At 37.3% G+C, this 20868-nt stretch overlaps 1 protein-coding gene and 1 long non-coding RNA gene across 5 annotated transcripts in view; one reads left to right on the top strand and one right to left on the bottom strand.

Annotated features, from left to right (window-relative positions):
• LOC139981019 (uncharacterized) overlaps nucleotides 1-20868 on the bottom strand; it is a 38841-nt gene that overhangs the window by 9943 nt on the left and 8030 nt on the right. For all 4 annotated transcript variants that reach the window (XM_071993121.1, XM_071993124.1, XM_071993122.1 and 1 more), the window contains exon 3: nucleotides 12509-12851. In XM_071993121.1, coding sequence (XP_071849222.1) covers nucleotides 12509-12851 — 343 coding nt within the window. The remainder of the gene's footprint in view (nucleotides 1-12508; nucleotides 12852-20868) is intronic.
• LOC139981338 (uncharacterized) lies at nucleotides 1313-10936 on the top strand. The gene is made up of 5 exons (XR_011797828.1): nucleotides 1313-1745; nucleotides 3330-3412; nucleotides 3980-4142; nucleotides 6791-6879; nucleotides 8109-10936. It is a non-coding gene; the product is annotated as an uncharacterized lncRNA (long non-coding RNA).

Genomic DNA, 20868 nt, shown 5'->3' with positions numbered 1-20868 from the left:
AATTTATGCCTGGACCGACTTGAACAGTTCTACAATAGATTGTTGTATTACGAAGGCATTTCATGACAGTAACAAAACGTGCTTGTTGCGGCCATTACTTCATTTAAGGATACATTGAAAAGTCGTGTACGTCCCTAGGTACTATAATAAATTCACTTCACTCTACGTCAGTAGAAAGCAATGTATTTTATATCTATGTGGGTTGTAACATCATGCCAGGCCCAAGATCTATAAGCCTGTACTCATACATGCATCGTGCTCGTTTGTGACGAAACCTCCATGTAGGATTAACATCCCCCCCCCCCCCCTCTGAGAACTAGACGCAGTGTAGTGTTGTCAATGGTTCTTTGTATAATCACGTATCTTCAGATAAATTAACGAATCGTATTTACCTTAGATAACATAGAAGTATATCAAGATATCCCATCAACATTTTGACGCTCCGATAACTTTAAAATAAAATAGGCCAGACTTATTTTATATTTTCATTTAATCTTGAATTAAGAATTATGAAATTACCATTTTACTAAAGTCTATATACCAGACAATGAACTCTTTGAAATGACGGGTTCTGCTAAATTATTGAACATCTTTTTTTTTTTATATAATACACCAGAACAGATGAAGAATTCCCTCTAGAGAACAGTAAAGTTGTCTATTTTTTTTTTATTACTGCACGCTAAAATAAATGCAATTTATTACATTATGTTTGGCTTCTTTAATTTAGTTTTATGTATAATTTTCCTTCTGATGAGGTCACGTACTATACACGGAATGATTTACCGAATTACACCTTTAAATAGAATTGGCCGAGTAACCTGTGATCCTTTGGCCTAATTGTTCGATTTAAATCCTAATAAAATTGATCTAAATGACCAATAAATATACAAGCACACGTTGAAGAGAAACCAAACAATAATTAGATTCCATTGTCCTTATTTCTATGGTAATTCCCTCATGATATTTACCAAAATAGCGGTTCCTTTGTACAATCTATTTGCAATGATAGAAGAAAGGTAGAAGATAAGCCCCGCTTTCAATGTTGTGTGGACAAGTTAATGTACGTAGTTGACAAGAAATTTCATCAAATTCCCTAGACTCCAATCGTGGCCTAGATTCCGAAAATGAACTTTGACCCAAGGCAGCCCTTCCAACCCCTTGATACGCGCAAAACCTATAGTTGACTTTGAGCCGTCGAACCTTCCTTGTTCCATTTCTGTCAAACCAAATTCAAAATGGCGTACATCAACTAATCGTTCCGTTCTGGGCACATGCTTAACATTATCTCGAAACGTTCTCCTATAAATTACAAATGGGTACACTCTAAACACAATCTAGTCAAGCGAGGCTAAAGTCTAGTCATATCGACTGGTTTACGTTAGTCAACGATTATCCCGCCATAATCTTGGTAGAGATGCCTTCACGACTAACCCAAAAGGTCGCCTGACCAGAACATAATGGTCACAGTTCTATTTTAATCTGGTCCTACAATAAATGTCAGCACTGGGACGAAACTCACTAGTCAATCAGGTTGATATATTCGTCACATGAAAAAGCGCGGGAAAATATTAACAATTGTAGCGCCACGGTACGGCCTAGCGTACTGCACTGAACTATAGTACATTGTACACATACGTACACGACGAGCAAGGAACGTACAGCAGGGAGTTAGCAGCCAGACGGTTACGGTACGAAAAATCAAAAAAATATTATCATCCAGTGATATTGTCAGTAACCATTGCAAGGTTAGTATATTAGACCAGTTTTCTTTGGGCCTTTGGCCAGTGTCGTTTGTTAGTCACTTAAAAAGTATATAATATATTAGACCATAAAGTGTGTATTTAGGATTATTCCAACTTGTGTACGAACAAGCTAAGATCTAGGTCATAGGCTAGGCCTATCATGCAGTAGCTATAGGCGAATTGCCTAACGTTAAACCTAATGACGTTAAGCTGCCTTGTAGTTGTAGTAGTTGTACAGCACAGTTTATCGTAACAGTAGGCCTCCGTATATTTACAGTATCATGGTGGCCCCGGTATTCACGCGTTTCTCATGTTTGCAATGGATAATTTCTTTACAAAATAACAAACCTAAATTAAACTTAATATTTATAATCTGTATTAGAAACTTTAGCCTTAGGGGTACCTTGGCTATATTATTCTTGAAATATTTTAGGGGGATAAATTCACAGCAGTGTTTCTCCTGCACTTTCTGGGGGGACATAGCCTAGGCTTAGGTCCTAGGCCATATTATTTATATCTAGATTAGGTTTGAGTTAAGGATTAGCCTCCAATTAGGGTCACCCTAAGATAACGAATTAACTAGAATAGTGTGTATGGGATTGTGTAGTTGCGTGCAAAACTGTTACACTAAATAAGCTGATTATTCCTAGGGCCCTATAGCCCCCCCCCCCCCAGGCCTAGCCCTAAATAGTTTTCATAAAATACAGAGGCTAGGCCTATGTTTCATACGAAACATCAACTGAACATGACGCCAATCTTTTATTACCAGTTTGTCCACTGACCATCCTATCCAACAATCCCGTTAACAATTCACAGGAGAATACACTCCCCCTTCCAAAATAAACATTGGGGACCTTGGAGCAATCTAACAGCCTATTGCTGCCACAGCTGTGTCATATCAATTTATAGGCCTAGTTGTCAGTAATATAGAGGGGGAATATTTCTGGACAATAGCACTGACTTGTCCGGAATTTTTGGCTAAAATTTGTTATATATTCTAGCGGCATGAGTTGGGACAGTTTTTTCTGCTATTTTTTAAGTTTGTACAAAACAGTTCCGATTCAGAACAAAGGTGGGTGGGTGTTTAATTTGTTGTAGTTGTTTGTAGGGAGTCATATAGCCTTGGACTAGGCTTTTTTCAAGATGGAATATTCCTCGCTTTACCTGTGGTACCGTGAACCGCAGTTGATCCCCCTAGGCTAACCCTAATTCCATTGGAAATAAAATAGGACATCTTTTACGGGGTGTTTCATTCAACTTTTTGGAAATACTACAATTTCAAACATAAATGTATTTGGTTATCATTGTACACTTGACAAATGAAAATGTAGCTACCATAGCGGATTGATTAATGTTTGCACATGTTTCTTTTCCATACAGGTATCAAATGCATTCAGGCTTCTGCATCACTGCATAGTAATTTCACTTCCATTTCTACTGTACATTTTAGTAATGGGATGTGATTAAATAGTTGAATTGTGACTGGTATCGTACCGTACATGTTTACCCACATGCTGTACAAAATATGCACATGAACATTAGGGATGTGAACAAATAACAAAAGTTGTATGTCTATCACATTGGCAGATAGACGTCGTTTAATTGTGGAAGAGGATGCTACTAGCGAAGTGGTTAAGAAAGTCTATCCTTGGCTATTTGAAGATGAAGAGGTACTGTATTAATATGTCTTTGTAGATATTATTTATTATACAGTAGTCTGTGTAAAAGTAAAATTCAATCTTGTGGTTTCAAAAGTTATGGACATTTGAATATATTCACTTTATGCCCACCACTTGTTCGAACCACGACTTTGTTTTTCAAAAATCAATTCAAGACTGTTGTGCTAAGCAGCGCGATTGCAGGATTCCCACACTTTTTTTGCTGATACCGCTATTGGGAATTTGTAGGGGGATGTTCCCCCTTAAAAAGAAAACCACTTTGTTTTATTCTGAGCTAGAGCCCGATCTATACCTTTATCAGCAAGATCACTCCGCAAAACCTCATGTCCTCATCCCAAGACTTGGGGAGCCTACTGCTCCTACATTGACCAGCTACAGTAGTCTCTCTCTACTTCTTTACCAATTCGCATCTTCCATCCCTTTCGACATGTCTGAACCATCTCAATCTACGTCTCTGAACATAATCCCGAATATGTGTTAGTCCTAAGCGATCTCTTAACTTCTCAGGTGAATTTACCATATGTACTGTATAATCTAATTGATCTCATTTAACCATAGATACTACTTGAATTAAAGCGACTTGAAGGAAAGACGACAATGGCACAGTTGCTTGGTGAAGGGCTTTCCAAGTATGGAGATGCCATAATCCGCTGCACTTTGAAGATGAAGCATCCCACTGTCATAGATACAGCCATGGAGAAGGACGAGGGTGCCCGTTAAGGTACATTAGTAACACTTCAATCTGTAATTCACTATTCAAGTGATCATCACCCAGGTATGTGCTGGGTCTTCAAAATGGACTACGAGCAAAGTCTGAGGCAGGGGTGGATGCAAAATATGTCTTGGTGAGGGGGTATAACCATTCAGATGTATGGTAGTGAAAAATAAACACCTTCATTAGACATTAACGTTTGTCGTCTTGCATCATACAGTCTGAGGAAAATAGGGCGCATCCGTACATACTCAGACTGTGGTAGCACTAAAAGGCTAGTGCACGCATTTGTCTCTTCACATCTTGACTCTTGCAACAGTCTCATTTATGGACTGCCAAATAAGCTCCAGCGTTGTACGAGCTGCCAGGTTGGTTACCTTATCTAGGAAGTGTGAACACATAACCCCCATCCTTGTAAATCTCCACTGGTTACAAGTGAAGAAGCGTATCATGTGTAAGTTAATGCTTTTGACCTACAAAATATTAAATAAACTTGCTCCATACTATCTATGTAAACTTCTCAATATCAATGAACCGGTACATATTCTCAGGTCAAATGCTGCTACAACACTTATTGTACAAATGTCAGCACCATTACTTACGGTGAGAGTTCTTTTTTCAGCAGCTGCTAAACTCTGAAACCAACTACCACCACATGTTTGAAATGCTAAATCTATATGTACATTTAGGACCTTGTTAAGACTTACTAGCAGAGGGTTGTGTGATTTTAAATTATGCTGATTTAAATCAGTGGTTTTTTTTAAATCACTGATTTAAATCACTTTTCTAATTCTTGGCAGGAAAAGTTGAATTTGTGGTCAGCATATTCTCTGAAATCAAGCAGTTCCTTATAAAATAGAGTCTCAATCAAGTATCAAAGCAATTTCAGTAAATCTAGGGGGGGGGGGGGGGGTGTATTTTCAGGGAGAAAAATCCTTGTCACATACACCGGTATGGCATGAGGCCTATCATGCTAAAATAAATTGAACAATTCTAGAAATTGCCTGCTAGAATCCCCTCAGAGTTCAGTTAAGTTCAGTAGAATAAGGATCAGGATGGACCCTGTGAAAGACCCTGTACCACAGATAACCCAGACTGCCAGATATGATCATGGATGAACACAATCAAGTGCTCAGATGATAACGAGACAGGCTGTGTATTGACGGTAGATTGCATAAATTATGGCTGTGAAGTACTTCATTTGGTACAAACAAGTGTCTGTGTTCAACAAAGGGAAATTGGTACAGTATCATGGGCCCCTTAGTGGAGGGGATATAGGGCCTAATTTTGAAATTATATTCAAGACTGTTGACTTCCCTTGATTGTCCCGAAATCAAATTAAATCATTGGGCTGACTGCTCGTATGTGATATGGGTGGGTATAGATGTTTTTGGAAGATTTAGGTAACATTTGAGAGGAAATTGAACTTTTGATTATTGCAAAATTTATTCGATTATTAAAAAAAAAATTAAAAACTCAACTCTGAATTAGCATTTATATTTGCAATATGGGTAATGTTTTGTATAATTATATTTTTTCTGTGTGCAGTGCATTGCAGCATTGTGGTCTTGGACGGAATGCCCTATATAAAAACGTTTTATTATTATTAAGGTTATTATAACATGTTTGAAGTTATGGATATGGATATAGAATGTCTATTCCAATTTCCAAAAATATATTGTTCAATATGCAAATCCATGGGTGGAAGTAGGTGGTATGTGACAACCTGCCCCCACTTCCCCCTATATGCCTATATGTATTATAGGCTACACGATATGCAGTTTGATCCATTTATATGATGCAATGTTACATTGTTACAAGCTGAGTATATGGAAATCTAGTCTACTTACTCTACTTTGGAAACAAGAGGCATTTCAATTTATCACTGTCTGCATATTCTCAAATAATATCTTCCTTGTTCAACTTTCACACTGAACATGCTCTGTTGCCAGCTGAATCCTGAGGTTCAAATTTTCATGTGTCAATCTGCTTGCTAGTCTGCTCTCTATTATCTTCATTTTACTGAAGACCTCATGATATGATATATGGTTGTTAATTCCGGGAAAACTTGTTCTCGGACTTCAGGAATCTGTAGGTATCAATGAAACCTATCTGCTTTGGGTCCAAGATACGAGTTTGACAACTGATACATATTCTTGACAAATGGAGCAACTCTTTCAATACAATCTCAGTATTTGATATTTTTCCATTAATGTTTCTATATTTTGCTTCAAATGTTCCTTATCAGTTATCATTGTCTTGAATCCCTCAAGCTGAAACAATGACATGGATGCAATCATTTTCTATGGCCCATGCCAGTAGGGGCCCACGACAAATAACTGAACAATTGGCATAACTTAAAGGTGATTGCTTGGGTTGAGCTCATACTTGATATTACTTAGCTAAGTAGCCTAGACCTTATCAAATGATACAAATATCTTAGCTGAAAATAAGACCTGTGATGTATTTAGTACTCTACTTTAATATTATCACCTAAGCAATTTATCGAGTATTGAGTATTGCTCTCCGGACTGCAGATGAGTGAATCTGTGATATTTTTGTCCTATCGATGTTACCAAATATGACATAATATCACTCTTCTGAAATGTCATGATGTTATGAGTGCTTTAACATTCTGTTGTTGATTTTTCTTTTAGAGTCTAGAATGCATGCAGCAATTCTGTCAGTTCCGACTCTACTGAATGAGAAGTTGGGTGCTATGATTGTATTTGCAGATGAGGATAGTGTAAGTACCCAATGTATTATTTAAATCAACAGTATGTAAACTATGGGTCAAGGCCATCAGAGGTGGTCTGATATTGTATGTTACAGTGTCGAGGGTTCATCATGATAGTGCCCTGGTAGTGTTTCCTTTGGGGTATTCAGCAATTTTAGGTCTGATGCCATATGGGCTATTTCAGGAAATAACTCAAAATAAATATTTTCCTACAGATTGTATGGTCACAATGCTTAGAGTTTAATTGTCACGATAGTGTTTTGGTAGTGCTCCTTTGGGGTGTTTGGAATTTTAGGCCAAAGGTCATGTATGGGCCATATGGGCCATTTTGAACTCCTGAACTCCGCCTGAAATCACACAAAATGTTTCTTTTCCTATGAATTCTATGGTGCAGTGTTGAGCATTTTTCACAGTGGTACTTAGGTAGTGCCTCCTTGGGTTTTTAGGATTTGGGGGCCTAAGTCACCTGTAGACCATATGGGCCAATTTATGAAATCACTCAAAATGATACTTTTCATACAAATTTGCCCTAAAATTGGTTTAGCCCTAACATTTGTTGGGGCATCTTCTTCTTTTTTTTGGGGGGGGGGGGCATTTTTGGGCATCCTTATTTCTGGGGGGCCTTGAAATATTTGGGCCCTGAAAACCTTCTGTCTGCAACAAAGGCCCGCACATCTGATCATTATTCCCTAACTAAACATCACATGTATGACCTGGGAGTGTTCATAGCTGTAAATATAGTAAGGGCATCATCACAAAGGTAGAATAGACTAGTATGTATGTGATAACTGGAACAGAATGTTGGACAGATTTCAATCTGTAGTTGCAGTAACCATAACCCAATGTGGATTTCCTGATCAGCCCCAAGTGTATTAAAATCATCTAGTGGAATGAATCCCTACCATGATGTAATTAGCTGTAACAAGATGTCATAACTCATGGCAAATATTCATTTCTCTCTAAAATACACGGAACCAGTGCACCATTTAGCTCTGTTGTTTCATTTATACTCTGCTATTATTTATATCATCAAAAATAGTATTACTTGTAGTGAATACGATGTACTGTAAATTGATTTGAAAAAATATTTAAGGAATTATTTATTTTGATTCCTTCGTTGGTGGAGTATATTTGTTTGTTGGTCACTCATGGCCATCATGGTGAATCAGCCACCCCTCCCATTTTCTGAAACTGGAAAGCGCTGTATATTGAATACATATACCTTAATATCTTTGCAGGTTACAGACTTGTCAGACGTGCCAGTTTATATCCAGGTGACAGAGGATGAAGGTGTTCCAGAGTACACTGTGATAGTGGAAACCTTGCAAGTAGCTACTTTGAAAAGTTTGTTCGCAGCCATGTGCAATTATTTGGCAGTGTTCTCTGTCCTAAATAAGGCATAGAGCCTTTGCTGAAGAAAACCCTTCAGTTTTTAAAAAAATAATTTTGAATGTTGATGATACTACACCGGCAGATAAATCAGTCAATAAAATTCTGGAGAAACTAAACATGCAAATCGCTAAAAATTGATGTCCTAATTACTGCTCCAGGCACCTACCATTTTTTGTACAGTTTTTTTGGCTCAAACTGTCATCACATTTATAACATAGAATACTGCCTATCAATTGCACTAGCATATATATATCAAAATAGGCTAAGGTGTTATAAAACTGTAACTAACTTGCAAATAATAAGTCATTGAAAATTTTTTCATTATCATTTCAGCTGTTGCGTGTGTTGGTTTTGACTTACAAAATGTTGTTATTTTTGGTTACGATGCCGAAGGCCGAGTAACCTATGCGATCAAGTTGGCGTGTGTGAGGGTGCGTTTGTTTTGCTATCTGACCGAGGACTTGAACAAAACAATTTCAGGTCCTCGGTTGTAATTTCTAAAGAATCACCACGTCCTCGGAAGAATTCTATTGTATGGGGTATTGTTAAGGTTACGGTACGTGGATTTGAACAATGGAAAATACAATGGGGTCCTCAGTCTGAATGTAATGGAAACATGTGTGTGTAGGTATGCGTTTGTTTTGCTATCTGACCGAGGACTTGAACAAAAGAATTTCAGGTCCTCGGTTGTGATTTCTAAAGAATCACCACGTCCTCGGAAGAATTCTATTGTATGGGGTATTGTTAATGTTACGGTACGTGGATTTGAACAATGGAAAATACAATGGGGTCCTCGGTCTGAACGAAACACAAAACATGTGTGTGTGTGTGTGTGATGTGACAGCTTGCTCGTAAACACGATATCTCAACAACGACACATTGGATCAATGTCATATTGGACTGGTGATGTGTGGATGGTCCCTATTGTTTTTGTTCTCCATCACATGAATATTAATAAGTGGGTAGGGCTTAAAGTAAAATTCTTAAAATGTCAATATCTTCGCAACGGTATGTCCGATCTGCTTCATACTTGGTATGGTGATGTAAGTGGTTCATTGTCACATGACAATGGAATTTCATCTAATTAATATTCATGAGTCGGTGGGGCTTAATCCTTAATTGCTAGAAATAGCTTGTAAACCTGAAATCTTAGAAATTAAATGTTGAATTACTGTCATTTTGAACTAGTACATGCTCCATGATTAGTAGATGTTCCCTATTGTTTTTGTTGTTCATGACATGAATATTAATGAGTAGGCAGCAGTTAAAGTGAAATTCTTAAAATGTCAATAACTTTGCAACGGTATAACCGATCATCTCCATACTTTGTTGATTGGTGGTGGATAATAATAGTTATATTTTCATATGAAAATAACATGTAACCTCATTAATATTCATGTGTTTGTTGGCCATATAGCATTTGTTGTCCCTCATTCCTAACCTCCTGTCATTCGTCACGTTTGACATGTTTTCCTGGTTCCTGGGAGCTTGATGATCTTATCTATATTTGTTTTGCTTTATAAAACCATGAAATTGGCTAGCCAGGCCATTAAAGGAGTAGTTCAGTGACAAATTAAACTGGACTGAAAAAAAAGTAACCTTTGCAATTAAGTTGGCATATGTGTATGTTGTGATCAGTTGGCATGTTTGTATGTTTTGATCAAGTTTGCGTGTGGGTATGTGTGTATATGTATGTTGCATAAATAGCTGGCTCAGACAATTAAAGGGATAGTCTATAGTGAAAATAGTAAATGAACTTAATAATCTGGTATTACTGTACATGTACCTATAGAGTATAGGGAAATCTTATGTGAGTGGGGTAGATTAATGTGTTGGTAGTAAGGTGTGAAACTGGTAAAATCTGATGGGTGTCAGGTGGGGGGGGGGGTTGTCAGATGAGTAGGGTGATGTTGGGATCAGGGTTGTAGGATGGTAGGTGAGGCTGCAGGTGGTATGATGGTAAGGGTTCCGCTCTGGGTTGGGGATATGGGTTGTGTCGTATGATCCCCATGTGTTTGTCTGGAGAGGGGGTGTGGGGTGGTGAAATGCCTAGAGTCAACTATATCACTTTTTTTCAACTTTATATGTACATCAATAAAGGCATTAATTTTTGGTTTTGTTTACGATGGCCAGGTAATCTACAGTTTAGCATGTTTGCAAGTGTATGTATAATCTTAAAAACAATAAATTTAATTACTGTAAATGTATTGAATAACTTGTAGGTATGCTACATTATCATTACATGGACCTCATTGTTTTTGTTGTCCAGTACATGAATATGTGGGTGGGGCTTGTAATCAAATTCTTAAAATGTCGATATTTTTTTTCAAATATATGTCTGATCACCTTCATACTTGGTAGATTGGTACAGTAGTGCCACATGAAACTGAAATTTCATTTATATTCATGAGTGCAACTGACAACTTTATGTCTGATCAGCTTCAGTTTGGTTTCAGTTGTCTGGCAATAAGTACAATACAGGTATATAACAATAACAAATTCTGACTTATCTTATTTCATAAACTCTCATCGGCATCAGAACCACTAAACCTTTGGGTTTTCTGGTTCTTCAATTACTGATGAAATCAGACACTCTTTTGTACTTACTATTGAGGTGAAGCATATGTAGTGTTTAAGAGAAAATATAAAATGTGATTCCAAATTAATACAGAAATTCTTGCTTTCTTTTTTTCATGTGAGAGGGCTTGATGGTCTAGCAGTGGTTAAGGCCCAATCAGGTTTTATATCCAAGAATTGTTCCCACCAGTTAGCTCAACAGACAGCTTTGTACCTATAAGGGAGTTGTCGCAGGTTCGAATCCGTGGTGGGTCATATTAAACTAGTATAGAAAAACTACTTTTATCCATGGGCAAGACTAACTGGATTAGTCAAGTGACTGCTGGACTAATCATTTAGGTCGCTTGACAAAAGCCTGGTCGATAGAGCATTGTTGAAAGACTAGCAAAAACTGGTCATGTGACTAATTGAATAAGTCAATTGACATCTTGACTAATCGTTCAGGTCGCTTGACTAAAGCCTGGTCGATAGAGGCATAATTGAATGACTAGTAAAAACTGGTCATGTGACTAATTGAATTAGTCAACTGACATCTTGACTAATCGTTTAGGTCGCTTGACTAAAGCCTGGTCGATAGAGGCATAATTGAATGACTAGTAAAAACTGGTCATGTGACCAGGTTTACTTAGTCATATGACCAGAACTATTTGGTCACTGGACCAAAAGTTAGTCAAGTGACTAGAATTAATTGGTCGATAGAAGCATTGTCTGGACTAATGTACTCTAGTCATCTTGACTAGATTATGTTTACAGTGTAAGGAAACTTTCTATGAGGGATTGGCTGTACGTATTATATCAAATTAATTATTTATGCTTCATAGGTGAAAGAGCAGATCTGCTACTTGTGGGAAATTTGTGACCGTTTGCCAGAATGTTCTCTATTTAAAGGCACTGTTTACGAAGCTCTCCAAGCAATATTCGGGAGTAGTAATAAATGACAACTTAATACAGTACTAAGTCACTCAGTTATTACGAAAGTAAGTTCAAGTAGAATTTGTAAGCCATACAGCCAATTTACCATGTACATATTCATCTATGTATATGAGCTATATGTCAGCACACGCGAAATAACTGCATTTGCTGCATTTGAAATAATTGAGAGAACCCCCCCCCCCCTCCTCCCACCTCTAAAATATGTTTAAATTTAAACATCGCCATCTGTTGCGTAACAGAAGTCACAATAATGGATTAATCTCATGTTTACCTAATGCAGATCTACGGGTTTCCTTCAAAATGCCAAGTTTGGGCGTAAATGGGGCGTGATTAATATTTATCGTTAATCTTGGCATATAGCGAGAAAAAGCAAGGAAGTCGTAAATAAAGAAAAACCCAGGTTATGGAATAGGACCACGAAGAGGCAGGGACAATGACGGGCCCCCTCCCCTCCCCATTCACTCTTGGTCTGGAGCAACAATTATACATACACACATGCGTGTAAATGAGGGGGGGGGGGGGCGAGGGATGTTTATTAATGAACAAGACTGTTCTGTAGAACATATGAGTGCTTTTCTCTCAAAGATATGGAGGACATGAATATACTTAACCACGAGAAGCCTGGAGTAAACCCATACAGCAACAATACATGTAAACCAGCAAAGTCTTTAATTTAATCGATTAGAACACGTCATATAAACCAAACATTCAAGTGTGATCCTTAAACCATTCTTACCTGCCTGCTTTAGTAACAATCATCTCAGTACCCAAAGAATGAAATTCATCCCAGAGCGGTTTCATCTCCAGTCTTGCCTCGACAGTTGCTACTTTTCCACTCATCGGTTTGTCTTCTAACCGCGGTTTCTTCGGAGACGGTGTATGCATATCTCTATCGCCATCTAGTGAATCGCTATTGCGGTTATCCTTCCTGTCGTTGTCGGATATCCCTCCGGTGTTCGGTGTCGCGGTTTCGTCTCTGCTCATAGGTGACGCGTCGTTGGACTCAGAGGACTGAGGGCGTTCTATAGCGGTTTCTTTGATAGCTTCCGAGTAAGGACCGTTCATGTTGAAAGGTTGCACTGTGTTTAATAAAAAAGAAAAAAAGATTAAACACGGAATTATGATAGTTAAGAATATAAAAGGGGTATGGAATATTTACTTTTGTATGCATTTATCTACTGTTTCTACACTTGATGGCTTCATATTCTTCTTCAACTTGTTTCAAACGAGACCAATCGTGTGGACGTTTGATTCCTTATTTGTACACAACAGTTTGTTCTATTGTAGGTAACTGTTCACCGTTAATTATATTTGTACGTAACCGATTGTTTTATTGAACGTAACCTACGTGATATCAATTGGAGGTAACCGTTTGTTTGACATAGGCATAGGTACAAGGGGCAGTATATTTATACTACAGCTTCCCTTTTTCAACTATAGGGAAGTTTGGTCAAACATATAACAAATATGAAACACGGAACTTCTTAAATTAAAACAAAAAGTATAAAGTTTGTCATACAATATTTGGAATTAAGTTCAATATCCGATATAGGCCAACGTCGCGTATACAAAGTAACATTACACTGGTTTCCTGCCCCCCCCCCCGCCCCCACCCCTCACGTTTCAGATAGTTTCCTGTGCACTACTGTTATATTGTAAAACCTTTGTTCAGTTGTACTTAAAACTTTTGTTTATTGTACGTAACTGTTCGTATCCACCGTACTATTGTTAAGTATATAGCCTGTATCATTTTATCTATTGTACATTACGGTTTGCTCATTGTACGTAACCGAGTAAGATATTTTGTACGTAACCGTGATAGCAGTGATAGCGTGCTATATAACTGCTCTCTTTTTTACCTGAACGTTTAAATAACCAACATACAAGAATACATCCATTTCCGTCAGTCACTCTTGGGAACTAAAAACCTAATTATTAATTTGTATATGTAAGTTAGTATTAGTTGCACTGAAGATACATAGTGTATGATCTTGAGCGGACATTCTCGGCATCCCTTAACCGGAGTACACGGGATACTTTACCGCAGATTTTACGATTCTCCGAAGAAGAAGAAAAGAGTAAAACCAATGGAGCAGTTAAAGCCTCTCGACGAAAGATGACTTCAAATAAATATTTAAGAAGAGAAATTATCCAACGAGGAATTAAAGTGCAAGTCGGGGTTGTGTTGGTTTTTGAAAATAGGTTAAGATTATTTCGAAGATAAATCATAGCTTTAGAATTAGGCCAAGTTTTATGTACCTGGGCAGTCACAACGTTATTTATTACGCTTTATTTGTAATCGCTTTTTATGATTTAATCAAAGAGCGATTCAAAGGAAAATAGATACATCTTTATGCAGTATAGGGCCATACAGAGAAGATGGGGGTCTTATAATTTAAACCCACCTGATATTACACGATGAACCTCACCTGTTAGACTATATAGTATACACCCACCCACCTGTCCCAATTGGAATTCATGAAGTAAAAGATTGACTGGAATTGTGGAACATTTAAATCTTATTGATTCCTTTCATTATTGTTTTTTTCAAAACATGACTTCAACTGTGTAAGTTTACGAAGCACTTTCATTTTTATGTTCAGGCCTAACTATATAATATTATTGCAGTAATATTATCAGTTGATGTCCCGAAAGATGATATCGTTGTATTCAATCCTAATACAATATCATAATATAATGTGTTTCTATAACTGACATAACTGACAAGTTTTCTGCAAATAAGAATTGGCATTTATTTCCAACTTATAATGATAAATGAACAACATAACACTACGAAATTCAACCTTTTCTAGAAAATAAAAGTGAATTAATTAAATATTAATTTGACAAGTTATTTTTTTGTGTCGACGAAACAAGTTATTTCTTAAATTAAGACCGCAGTTAATCAAACAATGGGGCAATTGTAGCTGCATGATCAAACTAACGCACATTACCATATTTTCAGGTTTTTTTTTCCACATCAATTGAAGTACTAAGTTATTAATAAGTATTTTCTAATATTTTCATATTTAAGCATAATTTTCAGATAATTTTCCTGAAGGGATTTTAGTATTTTTTCATTGAAAATATTGAAACCAAATGTATGGAGGATTTCAAGTAGCTGAGCCTATTTCTTTATTTTCATAATAACGTTATTAAAATATTTTCCTAACCATATTCCAATCATCACAAGGATAATGATAATTGCTCAATGTGCATCAAAAGGTTCATGAAATTTCTTGTCGTAAATAGGAAACAGGTGATGAGCCTCTGCAGTTAATCAATACGATAATAATATTTAAAGTTAACTAGATTAGATGGAATATGCGCATGCGCAAAACGCCCTTTCATAGCATCTATTTATGTTGATATTTATGTATCTGTGATGCGGGACTAAAATTTACTTAAAATCGATGATGTTTTTTACTAGAGGACAAAGTTGCTTCAGTATTGATTACGCATGTGTCATCAAATAATGAGGACAATGTTAGCAACATTTGAGACTCAAGAAGTGTTTTTTGGGCAGGCATTTTACACGTGTTTGAGGTCTCGTAGTGTTGACATAGGTTGCCTTATTTTGGCCAGTAACAATTGTGGTTTATCATATAATACTAATTCATTGTGGATAATGACTAAAGCCGATAGTATTTTTTCCAAACATGTCAGTATTTATACATTTCAACCATCCAACCAGCCACTCATCTTAACTCACTTCCCTCAACTTATCGACTCAAGCCAGCGATATTTGCCTCTAACATCCAGCAAAAAGTTTCTCGCAAGGATCTAATATAGTTGTCATTCTTGTTGACAATATTTGAACTCCGCGTATGTGTGAAAGCACGCAGCTAAACATTTCCCGAGGCTTTCCGAGCTATATGATCGACATTACAGCTGGAAGTGAAAAATGTCGTCATTGTTATTACCTATCTATCTCTCTGTTTGGGTAACCCGAACTGCCCTGTGAATCATTTTGCCGCATTCGTGCAATTAGCAGTAAATACAACACATAAAACACGAAAAAAATATGAACTGTACCAACAAATATGTAGTTTGTCCTGCTGGAGACGAAATACACTTACTCGCTCCAAGCTAGTGAGCGATATGTGTTAACATGGTAAAGCTTATGCTCGTCAAGTTTGTATAGATACGACGTATGAGTGAAGAGTGTATAAGATCACAGTACCAATCTTACAGAGTTAGTAAATAAATATTCCATCCCATGATATGAGTGGTCGCTTCCTAGCTTGTAAGATTTGCTAACATAGTATCAAACCTCGACAAAACAAATAATCATACTAATAATAATAATTACAAACAATTGACATTGACTTTTTAAACATTTCTTTGCGAAGTTTCTATATATTATTGCTTGCATGTAATCGTAACAGTTATGGCCACAGACACGATCAAGCAAACGGGGATGTCCACAGAGTGGTAAGATTACCCTCCACCTTGCTCTCAATCCACCCTCCCTCCCACCACTCCCTCATCAGTAGATACGCCTCTGAAGCCATTCACTATATATTTTCCGACTCTAACCAGGGAGTTACCATTCTAAACGGCAACCCCCTGCTCAAACAACGAACACTGATTTTCGCGTGTGCGCATCAAAAGTTCAACCTATATAACACTACACATTTCAACTACGGACCATTTGACTAAAATACCATTTTAACATATGTCAGGTGAATTCAACATGACACTGACCTCCTTTTCAAGGGAATTGTACAATAAATTTTGTGCAGTTATCTTTACCATTTCATCTTCAGAAAATGATTTAGTATCGCTCACCAACTTCGAAACATTTTTGAGTCCCTATTGCATCAATCCCAAAAGCTTTGGAAAGTATCAGAGCGACACCAATAATTGAACACGTGTGAAATTTTGAGGATATCATGTCATAAATTCAATTATCACCCCTAGTGACGAGTATTGTCCGTGATTTTTTAGCAGTTACTACTGAACTGATGTTAATTTATATCAGATTTGTAAATTACTTAAGTATTCCTCTGGGCAACAATGACTAAACCCCCACAGATATATTATACACTGAGGATTCACAGAAAACGCACGTGACTCGACACTTATAAGAATTCGAGCAAACCGGGCCGGGGAGGGGCCTTGTAAATATCGGTAGCGACCAATGCACATAACATCCTCTTTTTACTAAATTTCAGAGATGTCACATTGATTTATCAAAGTGAACACTTAAAACTGCTTAAAACCAAGATGGTGTCGGGTCAAACACTCTTACCGCTATGAAAGAAATTCGATTGAGTGAGATTGCTGAACGTTTTTGTATTGCTTAAGGAGGAGCTGAGGGCAGGGTACGGTTCTTAGTGGGGCAGGGTACGGTTCTGAATGGGGCAGGGTTCTATACTGCTCAATATAATACTTGTGGACCATTGTTAACATGACTATTTCTGGCATCTTATGGCAAAGAAAGTAAATTCTTTCGAGGTTTTCAGTAAAAAGAAAAGAAATACGGTAAAAATGTTGAAACCACGACACAGATCTAATCAAACCTTATTTGGTTTCAAGACAATTATGTCATTGTTTTACAACATGCCTTCACCAACAACTTCATCCATTTCTCACATACAGTATCTCTTCTTCCGGCTTATGCATCCCTTTAAGTTTATTTATTCATCTATCGATTCATTTGTTGCTTTTCATTATAAATTTAATCAACCACATATGACTCATCGACGCGCGATTACCATCAGTGAAAAATGTGTTAGACTGAAACATCAATTTTACCAAAATACTAAATTTAAGTACCTTTAATTTACATGGTATGCTACATCAATCGCATAAGCTTGCTCTCAAACATTGTTCTCAGAGCGTAGTTTAATTTTCACGAAGAAAGTCATAGTGGTGATCAGGTCGCCACTGAAATAGGTCAGCAAACACCCCTCCCCCACCCACCCCCATAAACTAACGCTTTCTAGGTGTCCACTGGGCGGTAAAACAATGTCCTACTTTCGTCGGTTTACATACCCTTTTCTGCCTTTTTTTGTGTACCTTTGAGGTTCATTTTCGTCAAATCCCTCTGATCTCTTGAGGATTAGCAGTATTAATACTCTCACAAGTCTTTGGTTAGAGAAGTTATGAGCCTGAACTTAAGGGCGAAAGAAGCCTCATTCAAGAAGAAACCACAACGTTTGCACCTCAAGAGTTTATTTATGACAACTGTCGAAACATGTTGATTGTTGAAACAGAATGGAAACAACATGTACGAAAAATCGCATAAAGGAAAACACAAGCACACAGTTGACCAGGACCGCATTTTATCTAAATACAATAAACCCAAATAATTCTGTAAAAACGAGAAATGCCAGTTAAGAGAATGTATCTCTGAATATTCCGCCTGCTTACTACTAGTATACGACTTGGATGGTTTTCATTCAAAGTAGTTTGGCATGAAAAGTTTGTGTGTGTAATGGGGGGGGGGGGGGGCGATTAGTGAGACGGGTGGGGATCCACAAGTAGAGATACAATTTTTTTTTTAACAAGACATCGTTAGTCTAACTTAAGTTAACCAAGACGTTACGACGATAAACGGTGTGCCTGTGGGAGTGGGGGAGAGAACATTTTAATATAATGCATATTGCAGCGCTGCTAACGATATCCACTTATGCCAAATCCAGTGCCAAATCTATTTTTATCCCTGAAAATATAATGGCGCATGTAACAGATCTGAGTATATTTATACGCAAAATATTGAATATAACGATTGTGTGTTTATGACGGTTGGGATTTGTACGCTACTCATTAGCAGTGATGATAACCAATCGACACCAACAGTACCTTATACATCTGTCATCGGGAACCAGTTCGACCCGGAAACCATCTGAGTTACGACCAGAAACATAACCTAAGAACAAATAGCGGCAGCGAAAAGACATTATCATCGGGCGGACCATGGTATGACCTCTGCATTATGACTCGGCCTTCCTCTATAGAATCAATGTAAAGCTAGGTTTTTAGTAAGTGGTAGGAAGGTTTTGTTCCTCGTATATCTGTCACTACTCTCTAAAGCCAATACAACGACCTCGCTCGCCTATCAAAACCCCCCAAAATCTGTTTTCATTCTCTGTATCTTGACCACCCCATTCAACCCTCGCACATACAGCCAATCGTTTTTGGTATATGGATGAAAGTTATTTTTCCACTCCTATTTTACGACCCTGTTCAGCTACGGAATTTCTGATTAAAATATTTTTCGGTAAAAAGGTGACTAATTTGGGTTCCGGGCTCGTTTTAAAGCTACCCTGGACCAGATGTATACTGATGATCCACAACTAATTGAAACAAGAAAACTGAAAGATATTGTGTCCACAGTTTGATATAGTGATCCTAACATGAATGTACAGGCTGTAGGTTTGGATATGAAAGGCACTGCGGCACCCAGACATATGTTACTCTATAGCTGCAAAATAACTCACTTTTGGTGGATGTTTGTCGTTCAATATCAATAATTGAATAGTTTTGATTTAGTATATTTCATTAAGATCTTAGTTATTTCATTTAAAGATCTAACTAAAATTTAGGGAAATGTTCGTACACTGAAATAACATTATCACGTATCGGTTTGTTAAGAGAGAAACCGATTGTGGTAAAGTAGTTATTACTACATACTGGTAGGAAAATGACCGCTCTCTCCAACCCCCAACCCCCGGGGCCCTCTTCTTTTCCGGTGACTTCAAGAAATAACAAAAACCCGAATCGGACAATGGACAGTAAGAAATGCGTCACAGTGTCAGAATGTACGGAACATTGCAAAGCGGGGTGGTCAGGTGAGTTACACGAATGAAACATTAGTAGAAAAGGAACAAGGTGCTGTTCTGTTAGAAATGAAACAAGATCAGCTACCTAGTGGTACACACCTCTCCTCCCCCCACCCACTTCATCGTGAGGGGAATTGTATATTCACTTATATCGCTATAGGGGTGGGGTAAGAGGGGGTTAGGGAGGGCGAGTGACCAAAGCATATACGATCACTCTTGAGCAGCTTGAGGCGACCATTGTCCTATCATAGCGTTATTTAAAATCCTGTTTGTGGTTGGTGGTCAATTCCTTTAAAACTACCTAGTAGAACACCAAATAACGTTGCGCTTAAAAGCACGTAGCTGCAGGGTTTCATTAGGTTTGGAATTTGATTGGTATCGCACATTTTAAAGAAAAATATTGCGTGAAATTACCGTAGTATGATGTTACCAAAGTGAACGAATCCGCGGACGGTGCTAATAGTTAAGCCATTTCGTTTGAACTCAATGCGCAAGCACACGTAATAAGTGAGTGACGAGAGGACTAAATTTTACGAGAATATACTCGGACATTTACGACTGGTAGCATTAACTTGATTTTCACACTTTGGCATGAGTGCTCTTATAAACAAATAGTAAACTAAGACATACAGAGGATGAGAGAATTGTTTGCCTGACTTTATGGGAATGGAGTGTATATATATATATGTATATGTATATGTATATATATATATACACTCCATTCCCATAAAGTCAGGCAAACAATTCTTGCATATTCTATATATTTGCATATTTATTAAATTACAAATATTAATTATATATATATATATATAAATATATATATAAATATATATATATATATATATATATATATATATATATATATATATATAATATATATATATATATTAGTGAGAACTACATGTAAAGTGAGAGCTATATGTAAAGTGAGAATATATCGAGACTTGAACAATAAGGGAAACAGGGAAAAACCTAGGCCTACTTTCTAAAATAAAGATGGCCATTTTATGTATATAAGGATAACCAAATAGTTTCAAGTTTGTCACGCTAGACGACGCATATAGGGTAGAGCAGTACATCACAGGTTTACTATTACCTGAACCGTATGGAACGGTATTTAAAGGAGAGGAGTGGGGCCAGAGGGGTGGGCGAGAGAGGGTGGAGGAAAAAACTAACTAACAAGTATCCTCCCAAACTTAACGGAATTGCGCAATGTTGTAACATTGATGTCAAGTAGAATGTTTTGAAATTGGAAACCGGTAAGATAGTATTGATGAACAACGTTAGAACTTTATGTAAGACAAAA

This window comes from Apostichopus japonicus, chromosome 15 (genome assembly GCF_037975245.1).
Source record: "Apostichopus japonicus isolate 1M-3 chromosome 15, ASM3797524v1, whole genome shotgun sequence".
Classification (NCBI taxonomy): Eukaryota; Metazoa; Echinodermata; class Holothuroidea; order Aspidochirotida; family Stichopodidae; genus Apostichopus; species Apostichopus japonicus.
This window is presented reverse-complemented; position numbering and strand designations above follow the sequence as displayed.